Source organism: Triturus cristatus, chromosome 4_1 (genome assembly GCF_964204655.1).
Source record: "Triturus cristatus chromosome 4_1, aTriCri1.1, whole genome shotgun sequence".
NCBI lineage: Eukaryota > Metazoa > Chordata > Amphibia > Caudata > Salamandridae > Triturus > Triturus cristatus.
The window spans coordinates 1,175,258,551-1,175,279,664 of NC_140585.1; the positions used below are offsets into that span (position 1 = coordinate 1,175,258,551).

Consider the following 21,114-nt stretch of genomic DNA (forward strand, 5'->3'; position numbering starts at 1 on the left):
ACTGACGTACATGAAGGGGTGCGCGGTAGTGAATACCTTACTCGGACGATCTCTGACCACAACCCAGAGCTGATGAGCTTAGTGTGGTCTTGTGCGAGGCCCAAAATACCCACATGGCGTCTGAGACTTAAGGCCCTGGAGGACCAGGTGTTCCTTGGAGAGATAGGCACAGCCATTGAACACTATTTCCAAGACAATGCTAACTCAGCATCAAGTTCCTTGGTAGAGTGGGATGCGTTTAAAATGGTCATCAGAGGGTGCTGTATATCAAGGATGGTGGGAACGCGGAAGACCCTATTACAGGACATACAGAGGGCGGACCAGCGCCTAAGGGAGCTAGAACAGGAAAGACCAGAAAACCCTGATAAGCAGGAAGATCTCTTGGAAGCTAGAGAGGCTGTGGCGGCGCAGGTGGAGCGCCTTCGCTGTTTCGACTACAAAAAATATATAACCCGAGCCCACATGGAGAGGGATAAGTCGGGAGCTCTATTGGCTTGGTTGGCCAATCCAGCCAGGCGGGGTTTGCTCATATTGGAGATTAGAGAGCAGAATGGGGAAGTGTGGTACGACCAACTGGGTATTAATTACCTGTTTCTAGATTACTATACCGATTTGTACAAAAGCAGATTATCCCCAGTAGAATGGGGGGGGCATCGACGAGTTCATAGGCGACGTGGAACTACCAGTCTTTGATGAGGAACTATGGCAATAAATAAAACGTTGGGGACAGATGGCCTACCCATTGAATTCTACCTAGCATATATTGACTTGCAGGCCCCCAGAATGGTGAAGCTGTACAATGAGGTGAGGCAGGTGGGGCACCTGTCTGTCTTGACCAGGGAGGCGATTATTGTACTGCTGCTTAAACCGAGGAAACCACCCTGGGATAGAGCAGCATACCGCCTGCTCTCTATGCTTAACCTGGACTACAAAATCCTGAGTCTTATACTGGCCACTTGCCTGCTTCCATACATGTCAACCCTTATACACGGAGACCAGTCCGGGTTTATACCCACCAGAAACACAGCCTTTAATGTTCGGCACCTCTTACGAGTGCTGGAGGCAGACGCATGTAGGAAAAAGGTGGCGACTGTCTTTTCAGTCGCTATAGAGTAGGCATTTGATAGCCTGGAGTGGCCGTATTTCTTTCATGTGATGCAGAAGGCTGGGCGTTAGGTTTGTGGAATGGATGGCTCTTATTTTCCGACTCTGCCAGAGTTAAAACGGTGGGCTAATATCAGACCCCTGTAGAATAGGACGGGAACACGGCAGGGGTGCCCACTCTCCCCCTTCTGTTTGCCCTGGCGATGGAGCCGTTTGCAGCTAGGGCTCGAACAGGTCAATACTATCCACCACATTGCACTTTACACCGATGACCTACTGATGTTCTTAGCAGATTTGGGGGAGGTGCTTCGGGGCGTGAAAGCATTATTACGGGCCCTAAGCAGAGTAGCGGGGCTGAAGGTCAACTGGGCAAAGTCTTGTTTATTCCCAGCAATGGAGGGTAGGATAGGCCCACAAGAGACCGAAGGAGTGAGATGGGAAGATAGGAGATTGACGCATCTAGGTACCCAGGTATACCACGCTCGGGGAGACATCCTGGAGGGTAACCTAGGGAGAGCCATTAGAGGTACAAAAAGTAATTTTGACTTCTGGGGCACTTTACCATTGTCAGTGGCTGGCCAGGTAGCTCTGCTTAAGATGGTAACTCTGCCGAGATTACTGTGTTACTTTGGGACCCTGCCGGTCGGGATACCAACGAGATACTATACCCAACTCAAGTCGATGATCTCCGAGTTCCTGAGGGGAAATGGCAGGCGAAGTGTGGCACTTAGCGTTCTCATGCGTCTGAGAGCAGAGGGAGGATTGGCGGTGCCTGACTTTGAGACCTATTACCTTTCAGCACAGCTACAATCGCTCACAAAGTGGATGGCGAGTCGCATCAGGGGTATGGAAGAGCAGATAGAGGACTCGGTGAACTTAAGGGTGATATCACCAATAGTATTGAGGCTCCCTGTTAGATCCCTAGCCCTCCCCTTGGAGTTACCCACAGCCCGGCAGTGTTGGAATAGGTGCCTGAGACGTGCCAAAATTAAATGCCCTTATGCTCCGGAAATCCCGTTACTTATGTGCGAGGCCTTGCCACATGGGGGCAGCTGGCAGAAACTGACGTTGTGGGTGGACCAAGGGCTGGGTACTATAGGAGACTTGTATGAAGAGGGTGCCATGATACCATTTGTCGATCTGCAAGATCGACATGACTTAGCCAGGGGGGACTTCCTGTTGCACTCTGCCCTCACCGCAGCCATACGAAAACACTGGAAAGAGGGCCTCACTGAGCCACGGACGTCACTAGGTTGTCAGTACATGGTGATGGCGACAGGTACTTTTAAGGCGGTCACGTGTCAATACAGGTGAATAACGTGGGAAACACTGCCCCCCCCTTAACGGAGTTGCGACTAAAGTGGGAGGTGGACCTAGGCGAGGATATTCCAGAGAGAACCTGGGGGAAATAGTTGAGAGGGCTTGGAAGAGTACCAGGAATGCCAGGTTCCAATGAGTGCATTTTTATATCCTGCACAGGGCATACCTTACCCCGGAGAAGATCAATGAGTATTTTGAGTCCCAAGCAGCGGCCTGCCTGCGATGCAATGGGGAAAGAGCAGATTTCAAACGTATGTTCTGGGGCTGCCCGTGCCTGGGTAGCTTCTGGGAAGAGATCACTACACTGTTGGCAGATATTACTGACCGGGAAGTTGAAGCGTCTCAGGGGTACTGCCTGTTACACTGGTTTCCACACACGACTAAAAACAAAATCACGAATAAATCTCTAGATATGGACTTAGGACTGGCTAAATCAGATATAACCATGCACTGGAAAGCAAAACAGAGGCCAAATATAACCAGATGGAAGAAAGAACTCATCAAGTGGGCAGAATGTGAGGGAGTAATTTGGATGCAAATAGCAAAGCGAACGGGAAGCATAAAGGAGCTGGACGCAGCAAGAGCATGGGAAACTTTGGTAGTGCTGCTCCAGACTCCAGATGATGATGACGATGAGGAATCGGTAGGAGAACCCCTGGGGGGAGTAGGCTAGGCCCTTCATACCCAGTCCAACTTATAGACCCAGGGAGTCGGACAGCAGTCCTAGTGCATTGCCGCCCTCATGGACCGAGGGTTCCTAAAGTGATACCTCAGACAATCGTGAAACAAAGCTTGAAGTAGGAGCTTATCACAAATGTGTAATTTGTTCATAAGTTACATGCCAGGGGGTAGTGAAGGGAGGGGGTTAGTTGAGAGGAGGGAGTTTAACTTGGAGATTGAAGATATTTGTGGCAGTCCAAGAAACAAACACAAATGACTCCTGATCATTGGTTTGCTAGGGGGAGGGAGGACTCCTGATTGTAGCAAGGACCTGTGTTCCTTTTGTTTTGTTTTACTACTGAGAAGTATGTATCATAGTCCAGCTAATTATTATCCTTATCAATGATAAATATGATGCATTGTTGATTTCTGGAACCTTCTGTAAATCCCAATAAAGTATGTTTAAAAAAAAAAAAAAATGAAATGGGGGCAGATGGAATGGATACAAACCGGAAAGAGAAGGGGACAGCCAGCAGCCCCCACGGAGAAGTAGATGTACGTAATAAAACCATACAAAAGAAGAAACAACCCTTGAATAAAACCCCTCAGCAAAGTGAGCCAGGTGGGGTAAAAGAAGGTTCTTCAGTCACAAAATCGGTTAACGACTTTGTGGGGAAACATTTCACAAGGAATAAAGTGATAGAAGAAGCGCAGCCGGATGGCGATAAACAGCTAACATCAGTCAACTTGGTGTCGCTGGAATTAGGCTCCCCGAATCAAACCCACCTCAATATTTCTGAGCTATTCTTGGACCCAAGGCTGTCTTCATCACCTAGACTCTTTCCCCCTTCTGACGATCAAGATTCAGAGGGAGAGGGTGACATAGATCGCGACTCGCATAGTAGAGGGCATAAAAACCAGATAAAGGAACAGCTTGAAGAGAAGGAAGGAGTGGAAATATCTCAGGATAGAGTAAATGACACTTCGGGGCCATCTATGGTTAACCTCGAGGTCACAGGAACTTCAAGTGCTTCAATGCTGGACGTAATGCTAATCCTGCAAAAAACACTGAAAGGCCTGTTAGAGGTCTCTGTAATGAATAATGATTTTCTAAAAACTAAGAACAGTTCAAAATTATGGTGGGGGAACTGAAACAAATTAAAGACATGTGGCCATATGTATCAAAATAGTTTTGCGATTCTCAAATTCCGATTTTCAGCAAATCTCAATTTGCGATTCCTTAAATGCAATCGCAAAATAGGGAATCGCAAAATTTGCGATCCCTTATTTTGCGAGTGGGTTTTTGTGATACATTATACACTGCTAATTTGCGATCGCAAACGTTGAAATTCTCCGAATTTCAGAGTTTGCGATCACAAATTGGCTTCATACATATGGCCCACTACCATAGGGTAGGGCACCGGCAGGGAGGTGTGATGAGTGACACCCCAATGCAAAAGGAGTAGCACAGCGTATTTATATCACAATACCCAATGATCATAAAGAAAGAAGGGGAAAGGAGGTGCTATAAGCGGAGCATAAAACGCCAAAGGAGATGGAGGAAAAACCCAAGAAAGGGTCAATCATAATCCAGCAGGTGAAAATGGAGGTAGTTATGGAAAAAGGGTATAAACGTTTAACAAGGAATGCAAATGCAGCTCCGGGAAAAAATATGCCAGAAAAAGGAACAGCTGTAAGCAACTCAAAAGAAGAGGAGAGGAGGCAAAAGGTGGTAGGAGAATCAAGCATTAGAGAAAACAGTGTTCGGAAAAACCCTGCGAAAAAATGAAGAGGGTGGGAAGGAAACGAGAAGGGAGAAAAAAGTACAAGTAGGAACAAGAAGGTATAGGGGTCAAATGGAGAAAGGGAAGGAAATAGAACATCTAGAAAGAAGAGAGGAGGACTCAAAGGGGGAACCACAAGATTTGGAGACTAAAGCCAGACAGGATCTGTGGTTATACTTTGAACCAATTGAACGGAGAAAGGCGGTAAAAAAATGAGGAAATTAAATCCATTAAATCGATCACAACTGCTATTCTCTCTGTCTAAATGTGTAAACCTATGGAATATTGGCACTGAGGACCTCCGAGAAGTAGGATTTTCTGTAAATAGAAAAGGGAATGAAGTAACCAAAGTTCTCCTAAACTAAAGGCTAGTAAAGTCAGCTCTAGTAAAGGCAGAGCATGAGTTGCATAAGGAAGGTATCAGATTAGCACAGAGGACAGAAATGTTAGAGCATAACAAGTACGAGATGCCCATGGGCGTCCGCAGGGGGGGGCAAGGAGGGGCGCTTGCCCCCCCCTGGAGTGCTCCTACTTGCCCCCCCCTGCGGCCACCCATGCTTTTACAGACGCTTTTTGTCCGTAATTACGGGACCTGCAGGGAGCAGAGGTGTTCCCTGCCAGAGGCCTCAGCTCCCTGATGGGGCGCCTCGCACTCCTCCTCGCAGCCCCTCCTGCCCTTTGTCATTCTGTCTGTGGCTGATTATCACAAACAGAATGACAATGGGCAGTTTGAGCTGCGCACCACAAGCACGAGTGGTTAGGTCTGGACACAAAGACCTCCTTTTAACACTCTGTAGCTTGAGAGCAAGGGGTCTTCTGAATGAAGTTCTGGGGGGAGTCGATGCATTATTCTCCCAAGTCAAAAATTGGGGTTGCAGCATAGCCCGGATTTCAGATCCCACTAAAACGTACACAGACTCGTGTCAATAACATATCTATCTGCCAGTATGCACCCTATCATGTCTGGCAGGACGTCCTGACCCTGTGTTTCACTACCTCATATCCCCCTGCACCCCATTTCCCATGCTCACTGCCTCATATCCCTCTGTACCCCACTCCCCGCGTTCAGGGCGGTGCGACCGGTGCCACCGCACCGGGTGCTGACTTCATGTAGGGGGCCCTAATATGATGATTTTAAAAGCACCTGCTTCTTTCCTGGACTCCTAGAAATGTTCAGCCACCAATAAAAATGTAGACTGCAGTGATTAATGCACTTCCTTAGAGAGAGAGAGAGAGGGATCGATCGAAGTTTTGTGTAATGGAAGTTTCTACTCATCCTAAGGTAGCGCAGAGGGTTACTATGCTTGCTGCAAAGAACGTGCAGCTCACAAAGTGCGTATAATGTAATGTAAATAGGTCAGTGGGTCACACTTGTCAGAGAGTCCATATTGTTGATAACTCTTTATGAGTTAAAATCCTAATGTGGAACAGTGAGCAAAAAACTGTTATCAAAGATGCATGCAAACTGGGCTAGGGCGTTATGATTTCCCCCCAGTTTTTCATTATCCTAATGTGGCAAAATTGGTTAATTTGGGTAGAAATCAATTCTTATTAATAAAGAGAACCCCCCATCCATGGTGCTAGGTTTTAAATTCTAGGTTTCTGATTCTCCTGACCAAGCCCTCTTCAACTATCCTGCCTACCTGTACGGATGACCTGTGACTCCTACACCTTCTTGTCCTCTTATGTAACATTTCCTATGCACTGATTTACACACTTATGATTGATTGTCTCTATGTAATCTGTGTGATGTAAAGTGTTCTGACACCTTACACTGATTAAATGCACCTGAGACTGAATGGTTACGGAGGCTTGAGGGGCGCTGTGAAAGGATGGTTATGAAGAACCTGTAGTGGAGGTGGTCATTGGGGGTGCCAAAAAGCATTGTCGCACTGGGCGCCATGAGCGCTAAAGCCGGCCCTGCCCCCGCTCACTGCCTTATATCCCTCTGTACCCCACACCTCGCGCTAACTGCCACGACATATCCCTCTGTACCCCACACCTCGCGCTAACTGCCACAACATATCCCTCTGTACCCCGCACTTTGCGCTCACTGCCACATATCCCTCTGTATCCCACTCCTCACACTCACTGCCTGATCGCTCATTTTACCCTGCCATTCATCTTCTATGTGTTCTCTCCCCTTCCACTCGTTCTACCTCTGTTCACCCCCTTACTTCTTTTAGTGCCTTACTTCTTTCTCAATATCTCTACTTCTTTTCCTCTTCAGTAACATCTGTGACACATCTCTGCACTTCCTTTATATCAACGCACCCCTCTACCTCACCTGTCTACCTCAGTCTTTATTATTCTCTCTTCCTCAGCTGTCTCTACCTATCTATGACACACCTCTCCCTCTCTCTACCTGGCCCCCTCACGTTCTACGACTGCGTTATTCTCCCCTCTCCAGCTTTGATTTACCTGTCTCTGCTCCTGAATCTTTTTCTTCTACACCTCACTTCTTTGTCTGCCCTTCACCCCTCGCTACCCTTCTGTTTGCCTCACTACGGTCTTTATCCGACCCACCTTCAGTGCCTCTTCCCATTTCGCCTCACTCCCTCACAGCGCTCTCCTAGCATGCATCTGTTTCTCCCCTCACCACCATGCCTGCCTCTACCCCTCCTTACCTTTCTAACCAGCCTATCTTTCTACCTTCCTGTTATTCCTGGTAGTGAACCTTTCATTTCACCCCTCCGGTTATATTACCTACGCATTCAAATTGAGTAGGTCATTGCTGTGCTCCCAACCCGACATCGAGACCCAGTCCCCTAGCCTCTCAACATGCCCAGATATAACAACAAGCATTGGCATAGCCAATTGGTTTCGCCTTTGGGACCTGCTGCAGAACTAAATACTTATACTGCCGGCATCATACTTACCCAGCGCCAAGACGCCTCGGCAAAAGTGCGCTATATAAGTTCTTCAGTTAGTGAGTCAGTCATAAGGTCACAAAGGCGAGACCTATTGGCTATGCCAGTGCTTGTTTTTCTCAGGTTGGCCCGAACATTACCCGATCCTGATTGTCTGCCATTTTAGCCCCGCCCCTATTGATTAACATTAGCCACGCCCCTTCATTTGCCAGGTTCGCCCCCCCCTGGAAAAATTTCTGCGGACGCCCATGGAGATGCCACTCCTTATGAATCATGCAGGGTTGAGACTACGACAGGTAAGGTTGGGATACTAAGGAAAATCTCGAAATTACTATAAGATGCAAGGGAACGGAGGGTATACTGGCTGGAAATAGATATAGGGCTCTTGCATCTCCAGCATATGAGGAAGATGGCTGGTTAAATGAGATCAACTAGGAGCTTGGGTCGTTGCACAGCCTGGCTATATTATCCTGGAATATAAATGGATATAACAAAATATTGAATTTGGAAAGCTTTAAAGAAGCTATTGACAGTAATAGAATCGTATGTTTGCAGGAGATCTGGCTGTGCGACGAATCCCCATTGATCGAAGGGTTTGTCCAACAGATTAAAGCAGCAAGGAAGAAACAATATGGTCGACCCTTAGGTGGGCAAATGATGTTGGTCTCTACAAAAATTGCCAGGAAGGTAGTCCCCTTGGAAGTAAAATGCGAATGGGCAATGGGTTGTAGAGTGTTGTTGAACCCAGACCCACGATAAGAAGATATTGTTTTTGTAAATGTGTATATACAGAAGGGAAAAGAGAATGAATAAAAGTCAGAACTGGAAAAATGTGTGCTGTCTTTAACTGATAATTATCAGAAGGAGTACTTATTGTGCTGGGTGATTTCTATCATAAATTAGATCCTAGGAGGATTGACTTGTGGTGTAAGGAGCTGTTGACCTCATACCAGAAGATAAATGATGCCATCTTTCCGAGGGTGGATTTGTCTGCACAAGACATGGCTCTAGGGCAAATATTGGCCTCAATGGACTTAGTTTGCATAAAGGAGACAGATCGCCGCACTTTTAAGATAGGCCAGCAACCCTGTCCGATTGACTATGTTTCTACATGCTTGGTGCTTTGAATTAAGAACTTTGAGGTGGCAAGAGTGGAGGGAAGTGATCATTACCCACTGAAGACTGAAATATATGGAGCAAGGAAAAACAAAGTGATACAGCTCTCCAGGTTAATATCGTCTACCCAAGGCTTCTCAAAACACGTATATCTGAGGAGCATATTGAAAGATTTGCTGCTGAACATTAGGAAACATTAGGAAACATCCCGAATATTGAGCATAATGGATGGTATGACAATATAATCATCCAAGTGGTGGAATGCCTAAGGGTTAAAATAAAACAAAGTAAATCAGTTGATAGTAGGAAAAATAGAACCCAAATTAAAGTGACCTGGTTCGATGAAGAATGTTGTATAGTAAAAGCAAGCACAAGACAAAGGGAAAGAAGACTTGGGGGAAATTATAATGTAGAATCATTCTACAGCCTCCAGAAATTAAGATTAAAATATAAAATGATTATTAGAACTAAAAAAAAAAGAGAGCTGCTGGGAAAAATTATTGTCTGTAATAGAATCTAAAGACTTAAAAGGTTTTTGGAAGCTGGTCCAAGAAAGTAGGCAAAATACTAGGGTCCTTGAACTGTGTAGTACCAAAAGATGATTGGATAAGGTATTTGGGGGAAATATATGGAAAATGGCCAGTAAAAAAGAGATTAAAAACCATATTGTAGCCAGGTGTGACGGAAGAGATTAAGGAACACTTCAAACCTAGTTATATAAAAAAATATCTAACCTAACCTTGACTCGAACTGCAGGCCCAGACATCATCCCTGCAGTGATCATAAAAACCAGGCCAGTGCAGTGGGCAGAATTCTTTTAAAAAATGTTCCTTGGGATTCTTTATACAGGTCATATACTAGAAAACTGGAGAGGATCAATCATAAGACCCACCCACAAACAAGAAGATATAAAAGCCCCGAGGAACTATAGACTAATTAACCTACTGGATGTAGGAGAAAAAGTATTTGCCAAAGTAATCTTGGAAAGACTCGGAATGGGCAGAAGCAAATCTGGTTGTGCTCCCGGAACAGGGGGGGGGTTTAAGGAGGGGCACTCTACAGTCGACCACTGCTTTGCGCCCTGGTCCATCGCGCGGAAGTCTATTGAGCAGAAGGCCAGTTTGTTCTGATGCTTCGTGGACTTCCACGCAGCATTTGATCTTGTGGACCGCGAGAAACTGTGGGAGACGTTGGTCGAATACAAAATCCCAAGGAATCTGCTAAGGTTAATACAAACACTACATACTTATAATTGGGCGCAGATCATTCTGGACACAGAGGAGAGTCTATTGCAGAAAATCCCAATTGTAAATTGATTAAGACAGGGGTGCGTACTGGCCCCCTACTTTTCTCCTTATTCATAGCAGACTTACCTTCAGTCTTAGGCACTGCAAGAGGGGCCAGCCCAAAGGTAAACCGAAAACATATTGCATGTCTATTATATGCAGACTACCTCATAATAATAGACCAAACAGAGATTGGCCTGCAAAGAAAGATGAATATATTCAATGAATATTGCAGTCTTCAAACACTGGCAGTAAATATGTATAAGACTAAGGTACTCAGCTTTGGAAGAAGAAAAATAAGGTTCAACTGGTTTTTGGGCTCCACAAAGTTGGAAAAGGTAAATGAATATAGGTACTTAGGGATGTGGTTTGAGAGTAATTTGAATTGGCATACCCATCTAGATGCATTAGAATTCAGGGCAACAGCCTCGGTCTGCGGTTCAAAAAAATGTAATGGAGTTTAAGTCTGACAGACCTGTTTTAAAAGTTTATGTAGCTATGATACCATCATCATTTCTATACAGAGCAGAATTGCTATATTTGAGTGGTAAAAACGGATGGCATGCCGAAGAAGGAAAATGCTTAAAGTGTATTGTTGTTGCCCAGGTCCTCAATGGTCCAGGCAGTAAGATTAGAAACCGGAATGACTTCATGTATGGCGCTAATAAGGTTTTGGCAGCGCCTGGGCTTTGGAGAAGAATTCAAAATCTCGCAGTGGTGTAGAAATTAGATATTGAAGAGCAAGCTTAGATGGGCAAAAGGGATAAGAGAAACTAGAGCTAAAGCTTGTAGAATTATAAGGATCAAGCTGTGCCCTCAGACTTTACAAATCGAGGTTGATAAAAAGGAACTCTGCCCAGGGGAGAGAAATCGCTCGAGCTCATGACCAAGATTATCTCGAGGGGAAAAAAACTTTACGTTTTATGAGTAACTCGTGGCAAAATGAACAAAATGTCCCTTAAATTGATAGATTACCCTGTCGTTGGATAAGAAGAGAATTACTAAGGTTGAGAACTGGTGTTAGCCCTTGTTATGCCAACAACGGGGTAAAAAAAGCAATGATCGATAGCAAGGGGAAATGTGTTTGTATTATGGGAACTACGTGCAATATATTACATATTTTATTAGACTGTCAGAAGGCTCTGGATATACAAAGTGTTTTTATGCCCACATTTTTAAAAGTATGGTATTAAAAATAGGGCACAAGCAGTAGATCTTCTAACTGAAATGAGTAATTTAGATACAGCCTGCGCTATGGGGAAGTTCATTCAAAAGGCTTAAAAAAAATCCTTAAATGTGAATGGAACTGGATATTGTATCATACAGTACGTTAAACGGAATGTTGGCAGGATCAATGAATTTTAAATGTATTAATTTTATGATAGATTTTAATTAAGATATGTCATTTTGTTAGTTTGTATTTATGGAGATTTTAAATGTTTAAGGATTAACTAGTCCAAATAAACTTATGTTTAGACTGACTGAAGTAATACTAGTTCATCTAGTCTTGGAAGGAAGTATACTGGTGAGGGGTTAGTATGTGTCCCGTTGACTTGTAGCCATTACGTTAATTCTAGGTTGTTTCTTGATGTCCTAGCTGTTGGGCATTATTATTGTACAGATGGGGTCCAATTCCTTGACCCCGATTCCTGAGGTTTCTTGTTTGTCATTTATTAAATTGCCAAATTCCCCACTCTGGGAACCCTAAATGCTGGTTGAAGGCATTTGCTATTTGAGATCATACAACTTCTGAATTTGGAAAACAAAGTTGGAAGTTATCGAAGCGGGGAAAACGCAAATTACTGTCTGTATTGAAATCTGTTTTTTAAAGCTCCTTGTGTGAATTCATTTTGAAAGCAAAGTCAAATAATTGTAATGTTTTAGAAATTTTCCTCAGTTTTCTGTAATTTGTGGGAAGGGCTACAAACACCCACTTGGGAGGATTAAAGTCTTTAAATTCTTCCATCATCTCTCCAATCTCTCATTCCTTGCAGGACCCAAGCTGTACAAGGAGCCCAGTGCCAAGTCCAACAAGTTCATTATCCATAATGCCTTGTCCCACTGCTGCCTGGCCGGAAAAGTCAATGAGTCCCAGAAGAACAAGACATTGGAGGTAGGCATGCTATCACTGTGCAGTGTGCGGTCCCTGCTGTCAGGATGTGGACCATCAGAGTGATGGGGGTGTGTGTAAGAAAGGCTTGGGATGTTAGACCTCTGAACACTTGCTATTTACTAATTAATTATACAAATTATTTGAAAACCATTGCACCAGTTGTAGTTAAACGCATTACCCGTGGCTCAAATCTAACACACCATAATTGTTCTTCGCCCATCTCCATTATCAGACACTATCCAATTAAGCAATTTACCATATTGATTTTAAGGTGCCATTAATCTGGTTTTGCTGAGCTTTAGGTAACATTAGAAGAAACGTTGAGGTCGTCCAAGCGGAGGTGGTGCAAATTTCTAACGTTCATCTGGTATTGGCCTAATCTGGGAAACCCTTTTTTTTTTGGATTAGCCTTTGACTGAAATGGTTTGGACTATGACTTATGGACAGCTAGGCGAGTGGCCCGAAGGGGTATGGCGCATGTGGTGGGGATATGGCTTCAACACGCTGCCTAGGATGCTTAGTCTGGACCCTTTAGTTGATTTTTTGGGGAGCTTAGCCCTGGGCCAAAGTGGAATAAAGGGGCTTGTTTCTCAACAGATTGGTTACGGATATCTCAAGTGGGGATGGGGCTGGGATCTGGGGGCCTGGGAAAAAAGGGCAGTCTGGTCCATGTGTGGCAGAGAAAGTGGGCCAGGACAGTGGAAAGAGGTGTAATACGTGGATGTTGAAAATTGCTCAAAATATTCTATAAAACCTGAGGAATGAAGGGTATATGATAAAAGCCCATACAAAGATTATTGAGCTGAAAACAAATATCATCATATGTCTGTCTGAATGGATCTACCTTAAATTGACTACAAACTGCTTAGCTATACCATTTCATCTATAAAAAATCTCCTTTTAAAGCTTAAATATTGCCTAGCAATCAAATTGGTGTTAAAGTAAGTAAATAGAAAGTGGTGTTGTATCGAAGCATGGAGGTAAGGTGGTTTGTGGATGATCCAAGTAACAGGGATAAAATAGATAGTTTTATTTCTAATTATTTGGGGGGTTTTTTAACGTGAACGGGGAGGTATAGGGGGGGAAGGGGAAAAGTAGCACTGGAAGGAGATATAAGTGGCAACATGAAGGGGAAATCAGGCACCCTAAGTATTTCAAAAATAACCAGTGGAAAAAGTGATGGGAGCCTGGAGGATAACTCACACCAAAAAAGAAATTTGGAGTGGGTGGGGGCCAAAGAAAGGATTGAATAGAAAAGTGCTGAAAATATTTCTTTTTAAAACATTGTTCACCAAGAATGGATTTCATTGGGATTGGTTAGTCTTATTAAATGTCATTCTAATTGTAAAATAGACCAAAATGATTAGACAACAATGGGTACAGCATTACAGAATGTTATTAACCGGGTGAAAATAAGGGGTACTTTGTCAGCCAACTATCACAACTCTGTAACAGTGGATGCTACCATTGCCAAACTCATGAAGGTACTGATCCATTCAGGATGACTGAGCAGCAGATTGAGCCGGCTGGGGTTCAAACCTGTGAGCTGCTGATCTCTAAAGTGGATTTATCAGTCTATTAAGATTCCTTGAATACAGTTATTGAATACTTGTGTTCTGTGGTGACCTCACCTTTCCATTTTTAATGTTTTGAGTCTGGTTCCCCTTTAGTGAGTGCATTGTGGAGAATATATTGCCATGTATTTCTGCCCCAATATTGTGTTACGTGGTGCACACCTGGTGCATCGTGGGAGTGATTTACAGTGGACTTGGAGGAAGTTAACTGTGCGGGATGAAGACGATCCAGTCAACCTGGTTTTCCCAAAAGTTTCGTTGGGTGTCAATACAGTGGATGCGATCCTGATGAGGGCTGTACAGTTTTCATACTTCTAAGTATACATTTTTTACCTCCAAGCCATACCAAGTGTCACAACTTTAAATACTGACCTACATCAAAAAAGCTCTGCTTGAATAAATGAATATGAAGTATTAAACTGACCTTGAATATAGGTGGTCTCTGCGGACTGGTGGGGCAGGTCGAACAATGCTGAGGGTTGCCAAGTAGATTTGCAGGTGCTATTGATTACATCAAGTTCTTTGCCTAATGGGTGGCTGCAGAGATGGGTATTGGAGCGGAAAGATTAATGCATATTGAAATGAGATTAAAGAAATATGTAAATAAGTTTAGATATCTAGGGACACAAATGCCGGTTTTCCCATCTCTTTTCCCTTATAGGCATGTGAATTCACCACCATTACGTATTGTGACCAACCATCCGTAAATTTCATGCACCGCCCATTTTTTGGACCTCCTGTTCGTTGTGATCCCTTTCACGGGGACCCCTTTGTCCGTAATTCTGGATATTGGAGCGAGCTGCACTGTCCCCCTCAAGAAGCCTCAGAGTTCTGTAACTCTCACTACAGGGGACAGCTCGTACTCCTGCTGTGAACTAAAGGGCCTGCAGCAGCCCGTCCCCAACCTGGCACTGACTGTCTGCCATTATCATTCTGATTGCCGGACGATTATCACATACAGAATTATAATGGGCCAGTTACAGCATTTGCTGGGCCTCCTCCTGCCCCAGTCAAGGGCATGGCATTCTGCTTTTGTTTAGGGGCTTGTGTCACCTCACCATGGGCCAAGCTCTGGGGGAGATTGTGAAGGGGGTTGCATTTTGATACTACTTACAGGGTTAAAGGGACAGACTTCATATCCCTTGTGTGCCAGCAATTTATAGGCTAAAACCGTCAGTTTAACTCTGGCGATTAATGTATCTGTTTGAGAGATCTGAGTTTTGACACATCATAAAGTAGGTGAGAGGGATAGTGTGTTTCCAGCAAAGTACAATGTGTAACATGAAGATAAAAGAGTTTTGTTTTTTTATGTAGACAGCTCAGTAGTTTACTGTTTTTGTCAGGGGCTCTTTTGCTAATTGCAGTTTGTAAGATATAGCGCAGTGAGCTATGAACCAAAATCAGTTAGCAGTATGGAAACTGTAAGTCATGGGTTTATGGCCTTACTGTATATTTCTAATCCATTATTTTAAGGTTGATAAATGGGGTTCCTTTGGATAATAATTACTTATTAGTAAACACAATCCCAAACACTGTTTTAAATCCCAAGTTTGTATTTCTCAAGACTAAGCAGTCTTAACATATAATGCTTACCATTATAGATGACATTTGACTCCTATATCTTGAAGTCCACATTGTCTTACGCAGGGCCACTGGAATTATGCGTCCGGGGAGGGCCAAGTTATGCGGCAGGGTTGAGTAAATCATGCAGTGAGAAAAGGCAAATTATGTGGTGTTATGTCTGCTTATTTTGTAATAGTATTACTTAATTATTTGGGTATTTTTAAGCTTTTTAGCACTGCCTGGGCATAGGTTGCACCTCATTAGTACCAGTTTGACACCAAAATATAGCAAGAAGCAATGCAAAGGTGACCAGTCACTCTTTGCAAAGGGCCTTCCACTGTGAGTGAACCTTTTGCTGCATTTTTAGTAACTTTTGAATCATTTGGGCTAAAATCTGCAGAATAAGCTGCAGATGATGGATTATGTGCCAAATGCAGCAAATCTATAATTTTGTGAAAATCACAGTGGCTGGCAGTTGAAAAATTCCAGTGGTTCTGGTCTCAAGTAACATTTCCTATACATTTGCTTACACACTTATACAAGCCACTGTCTGTATAGAGGGGGGCGTGTGTGTGTATGTGTGTGTGTGTGTTCTATAATGCACTCTTACACCCTACTATACTCTACATACTTGGAATGAGTAGGGGTGTAAAAGAAATTAACTACACATGAGAGCAGGTCTATGTAGAGAATTAGGAGCACCATGGTGGTACTGATGGAATCCTCAGAGAAGGATGTCTGGGGGGGGCACAACACATGTTCTCACACCAGCACTAAGCCCAGTCACGGGCGTAGCTAGAATTCCTGCAGCCTGTGCAGTGCCCAAGGCTCTGAAGTAGAAGCCCTTCAGCAGCTGATTGTGGGACAGCTGGTAGGAAGGCAAAGTCTATGAATGGAGGGATGGAATGTTATTGTAATTAGTGTTTCTATAAAGTTTTTTTTCCAACCTTTTTTAGTTAACGGAAAGTGAAGAGCACATGTAGAAATGCCTGCATAATATCACCAATGGGCTCTAATCCCAGAATCTTCTGGTGTCGCACTAACCTGCCAGACAAATTCTGCACGCTGGAAACTTGGATGGATTTCTCACTCCTTATTCGAATAATGGCCTTTTCTTAAGAAACCGTGATTTTATGCCTGTATGTATGTATGTATGTATATGTCATCTCGGAAGTGCAACCCTAGCCAAAAGGCAGCAGAATACTGTACAAGGTCCAAGATAAAACTTAATCCGGACACCTGTGCCAAATCTTTGAGGGATATATTTAACATTTCACATTTCACACAACACAGCTCAGTAAGTGGTGGTGTTGTGTTGCGTGAAAAGGAAAGATTAGAGTAGCACCATATTAACAAAGATATGGTGCATCGGGATTGGTCCGACATGCATGTTACAAAGTAAACCCTCACATAATCTCTGTTCACCCTCTATTGAACCTTTCCATCTCTCGGTTCCCTTTTCTCTTTCCCCCCTCTCCCCCACCTAGCCATTCGTCTCTGCCTCTCTCCCCCTCATGCATTCTCTCGGTTCCCCCTACCTTGCCTTTTATATGCCCCGTCTACGTTTTTTTCTCTTTTAAACCTTCTGTCACCCTCCCATACTTTCTGTTTTTTACTCTTTTCTCTGCTCCATTTTCTTCAATTGTCGTCTTTTCTCTTTTCACCATCTGTTCTTTCTCTCCGCAGGCATCACTTGCTTCCTTTCCTTTCCTCTCACTGCTCATTTTCACTGTTCCAACCTTCTGTTTCTCCCTCTCAGAATATAGCCCTCTTTCCTTTGTCACCATCATTACCCTCTCTTTTTCACACTCTCTCGATGTCTCTAAAAATGACCTTTTGTCCTTAATTTGGACCATTTATCCTGAATTTTAACAGTCCCTGTACAGAATGTGCCTTCTTGCCAGTTGGTCACCCTAACTTTACTTCTCTTTGTCTTTTCAGGAAATGGAGAAGAGTGCAGGCAATCACTTCCTGATACTGTTCCGAGATGCCAGCTGCCAGTTTCGGGCAGTCTACAGCTTCTCACCCGAGACTGATGAGTTTACTCGTTTGACTGGTTATGGGCCAAAGACCATTACCCGGAACATGATTGAGGGCTTCTACAAGTACAGCTCTGACCGCAAGCGCTTCACTTCCATCCCCAGCAAGACGATGTCCATGAGCGTGGATGCTGTCACCATTCATGGCCACCTTTGGCAAACCAAGAGGCCCACCACCCCTAAGAGGCCAGGCACCCCCAAATAAAGCTGCAGGCAATGGGTGCAGCACAGACACCACTTGTAGGACATTTTGGCACAATGAAGTCAATATGGAGCCTCAGTCAAATCACTGGCATTTACTGAGAGAAAAATTACTGTTCTCAGCTCTCATCCTGAGCCACTGTAGTCTATTTTTGTAAATGGGAAGTAAAACTACAGTTCTGCGTGGCCTGGGATTGAAGATGAAATGTGGAGCTGGTCCCCAGTTGAAGTTTAAGAAAAAAAGTTCCTCCAGTTTGTGGCTCCCCATAGCTGCCCTGGTGATACCCAAGACCACTCAAAGAGGACACACCGTAGAGTTGGATTCTGGATTGAGAAACTCTTGCGTGGAAGGAACGATGGCAGATGAAAGGACAGCTTGCGTTGTCACACATTTTCTTGCCAGGACTGAAGTGAGGATGTATCTAATACATCTGAACTGATCTGCAACTCGTGACAGAAGTGCTGCTGATAAAACCCATAATGGGTTTAAAGCAAGTGATAGAACATATTGTTAATGGGTGGGGGAGGGCATTTGTTATATTTGCAGGGGAGGGTGGGAAGAGCATCCTGTGGACAGAGTATTTCCTCTTTACCCACTGCCCAGAATGTAGAAACAGCCATTATTAACTTTGCTTGCCAGGCTGAAAGACTAAGCTGTGGGGCAGAAAGTCCGCCCTTTTTGCATTTTCTCATAGACACTTGTGCACCCTATCCTACTGCTACATTGATGATGAGGGGGGCTCTAATGAAATTCATGCCTCTGGTTACCCATGCCCTCTATTTGCACTAAAGACAAATCGACTGGAACATTGTCCATAGTTTGAGACCGGGGAGGGTTTGATGGGTATTCTCATATTCTCCTGCGGTTTCATCATAATTCAGGTGGTTAGGTGTTTGTGTAAATCATAGATTTTGTTTCACATAATTACCAACAAATGTACATGAAATGAAGAGACACACTGGCCCTTTAAGGGCGCTCATCGGGTCTGTTGACAATGCGGTCACTTTTATTATGATGTGGGAGAAGGAGCACTTGGTGGACTTGATTTACCCGTTTCCGATCATCCCTCTCATATGAACTGAATTTCAGGGGTGATGCAGGGAAAAAGGGGGTTGCATTATTTATTCATTTTTCCCTGCGTCAAAACATTTTTTAGAATTGTTTTTTTTTTTTTAGAACAAATCGCTAAACCTGCATGTTGTGTAAGAGCAAGAACTGTCTTCTGCTGTTAGAAGGCTTGACCAGAACTTGGCGTGTCTTTCCAGCGGGAACTGGACAGATGATACTGCCAGGCGAGGCACATGAGTATAGTGTACGTGAACCAATACGAGCTTTGCATCTCTTGCCACAAAGTACTATATGACGGGTTCTCCAGCTGCTGAAATGCAGAAAGCGACTCCCAATTGAACTAGCTAAGAAAAGACAAACAGAAATATGTATAAGGATTGTTCTAGGAAAGGTATTCCCTGTCGTGATGTACAAGACCTACATTACCTCTGCATTTACAAGGGGACGTAAGGAGTATGACCTGGGTTGGTGCACCTGCTGGTTAGGGGTCTACTCTAGAGGCCTCCTGATTGAAGTTGCCAGACACAACTAACTTAAGATGGCAGATCGGGCACACAGACTGTAGATGTGGTCCTGTTTTCATTCCACATGTAACTCTGCAAAGCTGGGGATCTGGCCACTGACCAGGATCTACTTTGAGAGACCTCGCCCCAGGCATGGTGAGGCAAAGAGTGCAGGATTGAAGCAGTCTGTTTCTTCTGTTGGTTTACCCCATGTTAGGATGGGTGAGGTTGAGGGGGTGTTAAAGCAACTCCCTAAACGCTCCTGAGAGAGGCTGGATTAGAGATTAAGAGAAGGCATATAAGACTACTTTCCTTGACCATTTAGTGAAAAGAGGCCGCAGTTTGTTTTGAGGTAAGGTGGAGAAAGACATTTCCTCCAAGTGACCCAGCACTTTCCACACAGCGGGGAAGGACTTTGACTCTGTCACCTTTGTAGGGGGTGAAGGATATCCAGTCACGAGTATTGCTGGCAGTCCCTCCAGCCACTTCTTTTGATGGCACTACAGATGTCCTCTTTCCACCGCCTACGACCCTACAAGTGGTGGGCATGGGTAAAATGGAACCAACTAACCTTCGACCTTAAATCAAAGCGTACATTGTGCAACCAAGTTCCTGAGCCTTTTTCTGCACTGGGTGTCACGATGTTGCATGTAGTATATCTATTGAGCTTAACCAGATTTTATTTTTTTCTCATTTTCATCTTAAGTGGCACAGACTGCACAGCCCGTAATTCCTTGTTATAGTATTCTTGTCACCTCCTTCAGAAGTGCGATTCATAATCAAATGGATGAGGATAGATTTGTATGCCACAGCACCTGTAAATGCTTGAATGGTTGGATATACTGAGAGCAATTTACTTATTTAAAAAGTGGGCCACCTTGATTCAACAGAAGGCTCTCCATCCAAGGTCTTGTTGTTCATTCTGCCCTCCTTTCCTTCTTCCTGTACCTCGTCGGATTCCGTTCCACAATCCGGATATTGAATAAAAGGGTTCTGGCTCTTTGCCACATTGGAGCGGAGGTTACTGTCCTTCCACTCTTGAGTTGGTAGCTCAGGTTTATGTTGATAGACAGCACAAATAAACCGGTCTTGATAGTGGATAGGTAGGGTGCAGGATGAGGGTGGGTCTTGCCACGTTCCAATGAAAGAATAATTCTTCTCCATGGAACACACTATAACACAACAACACAACCAGACACATTTGACAAATTGTGGTTCGCATGCCACTGGCTTGTTTTGGTTGTGCTTTTACTTCAAGACCACAATGTCATGCATAAATGGGCGCAGGTCCATGCAACATCCTATCCATGTCTTCTTCATTGCCAATCCTGCTTGCCTCAATCAATGTTTTCACCTCTGCAGATCACGCTACAGAACCTGCCAGGGCAGATCTAGATGCACGTCTGCCCACCACCAAGATGCAGACAGTGATCTGAATGTGTATAGATCTTTTTTGTTTTGTTAATGTTTATGTACAAACTGCCATGTGAGCTGCAATGATTGTGTGCAGGAGAATTTGTCTGTTAATTATCAAATTGTTAAAATCACTTGGTTTTGGGAGAGGGCGGGAATCTCTTGTCTTGTATTTATATATACATATATACATATATATTATATATATATATATTGAAGCTATTTAAATGATTTTGCAATTATTTGTATATAAAAAGACCATCACCGATTTGAATGAGCTACAACTTGTTGTTGTGTATTATTGAAGAGCAGTGACGCCTGAGAGGATGCTCTTGTACCGTGTGGGTTTGTAACATTATTCTTCAGATTCAATCAATCAAGTGACTTGTAGAGTGCCACTACTCACCAGTAAGGGTCTCAAGAGGTGGGGTGGGGCTGCTGATCTGTCACAGGCACTGTGGTTCAGTCGAAGAGCCAGGTTGTGAGGTCCTTCCTGAAA

General features: G+C 44.0%; 1 protein-coding gene across 2 annotated transcripts in view; it reads left to right on the forward strand.

The window, feature by feature from the left end:
• Positions 1 to 20,893, forward strand: part of CAMSAP3 (calmodulin regulated spectrin associated protein family member 3) — a 261,867-nt gene extending 240,974 nt beyond the window's left edge. For both annotated transcript variants that reach the window (XM_085654390.1, XM_085654389.1), the window contains 2 exons: positions 12,135 to 12,253; positions 17,332 to 20,893. In XM_085654390.1, coding sequence (XP_085510516.1) covers positions 12,135 to 12,253; positions 17,332 to 17,634 — 422 coding nt within the window. In that variant the 3' untranslated portion in view covers positions 17,635 to 20,893. The remainder of the gene's footprint in view (positions 1 to 12,134; positions 12,254 to 17,331) is intronic.
• Positions 20,894 to 21,114: the final 221 nt, after the last annotated feature.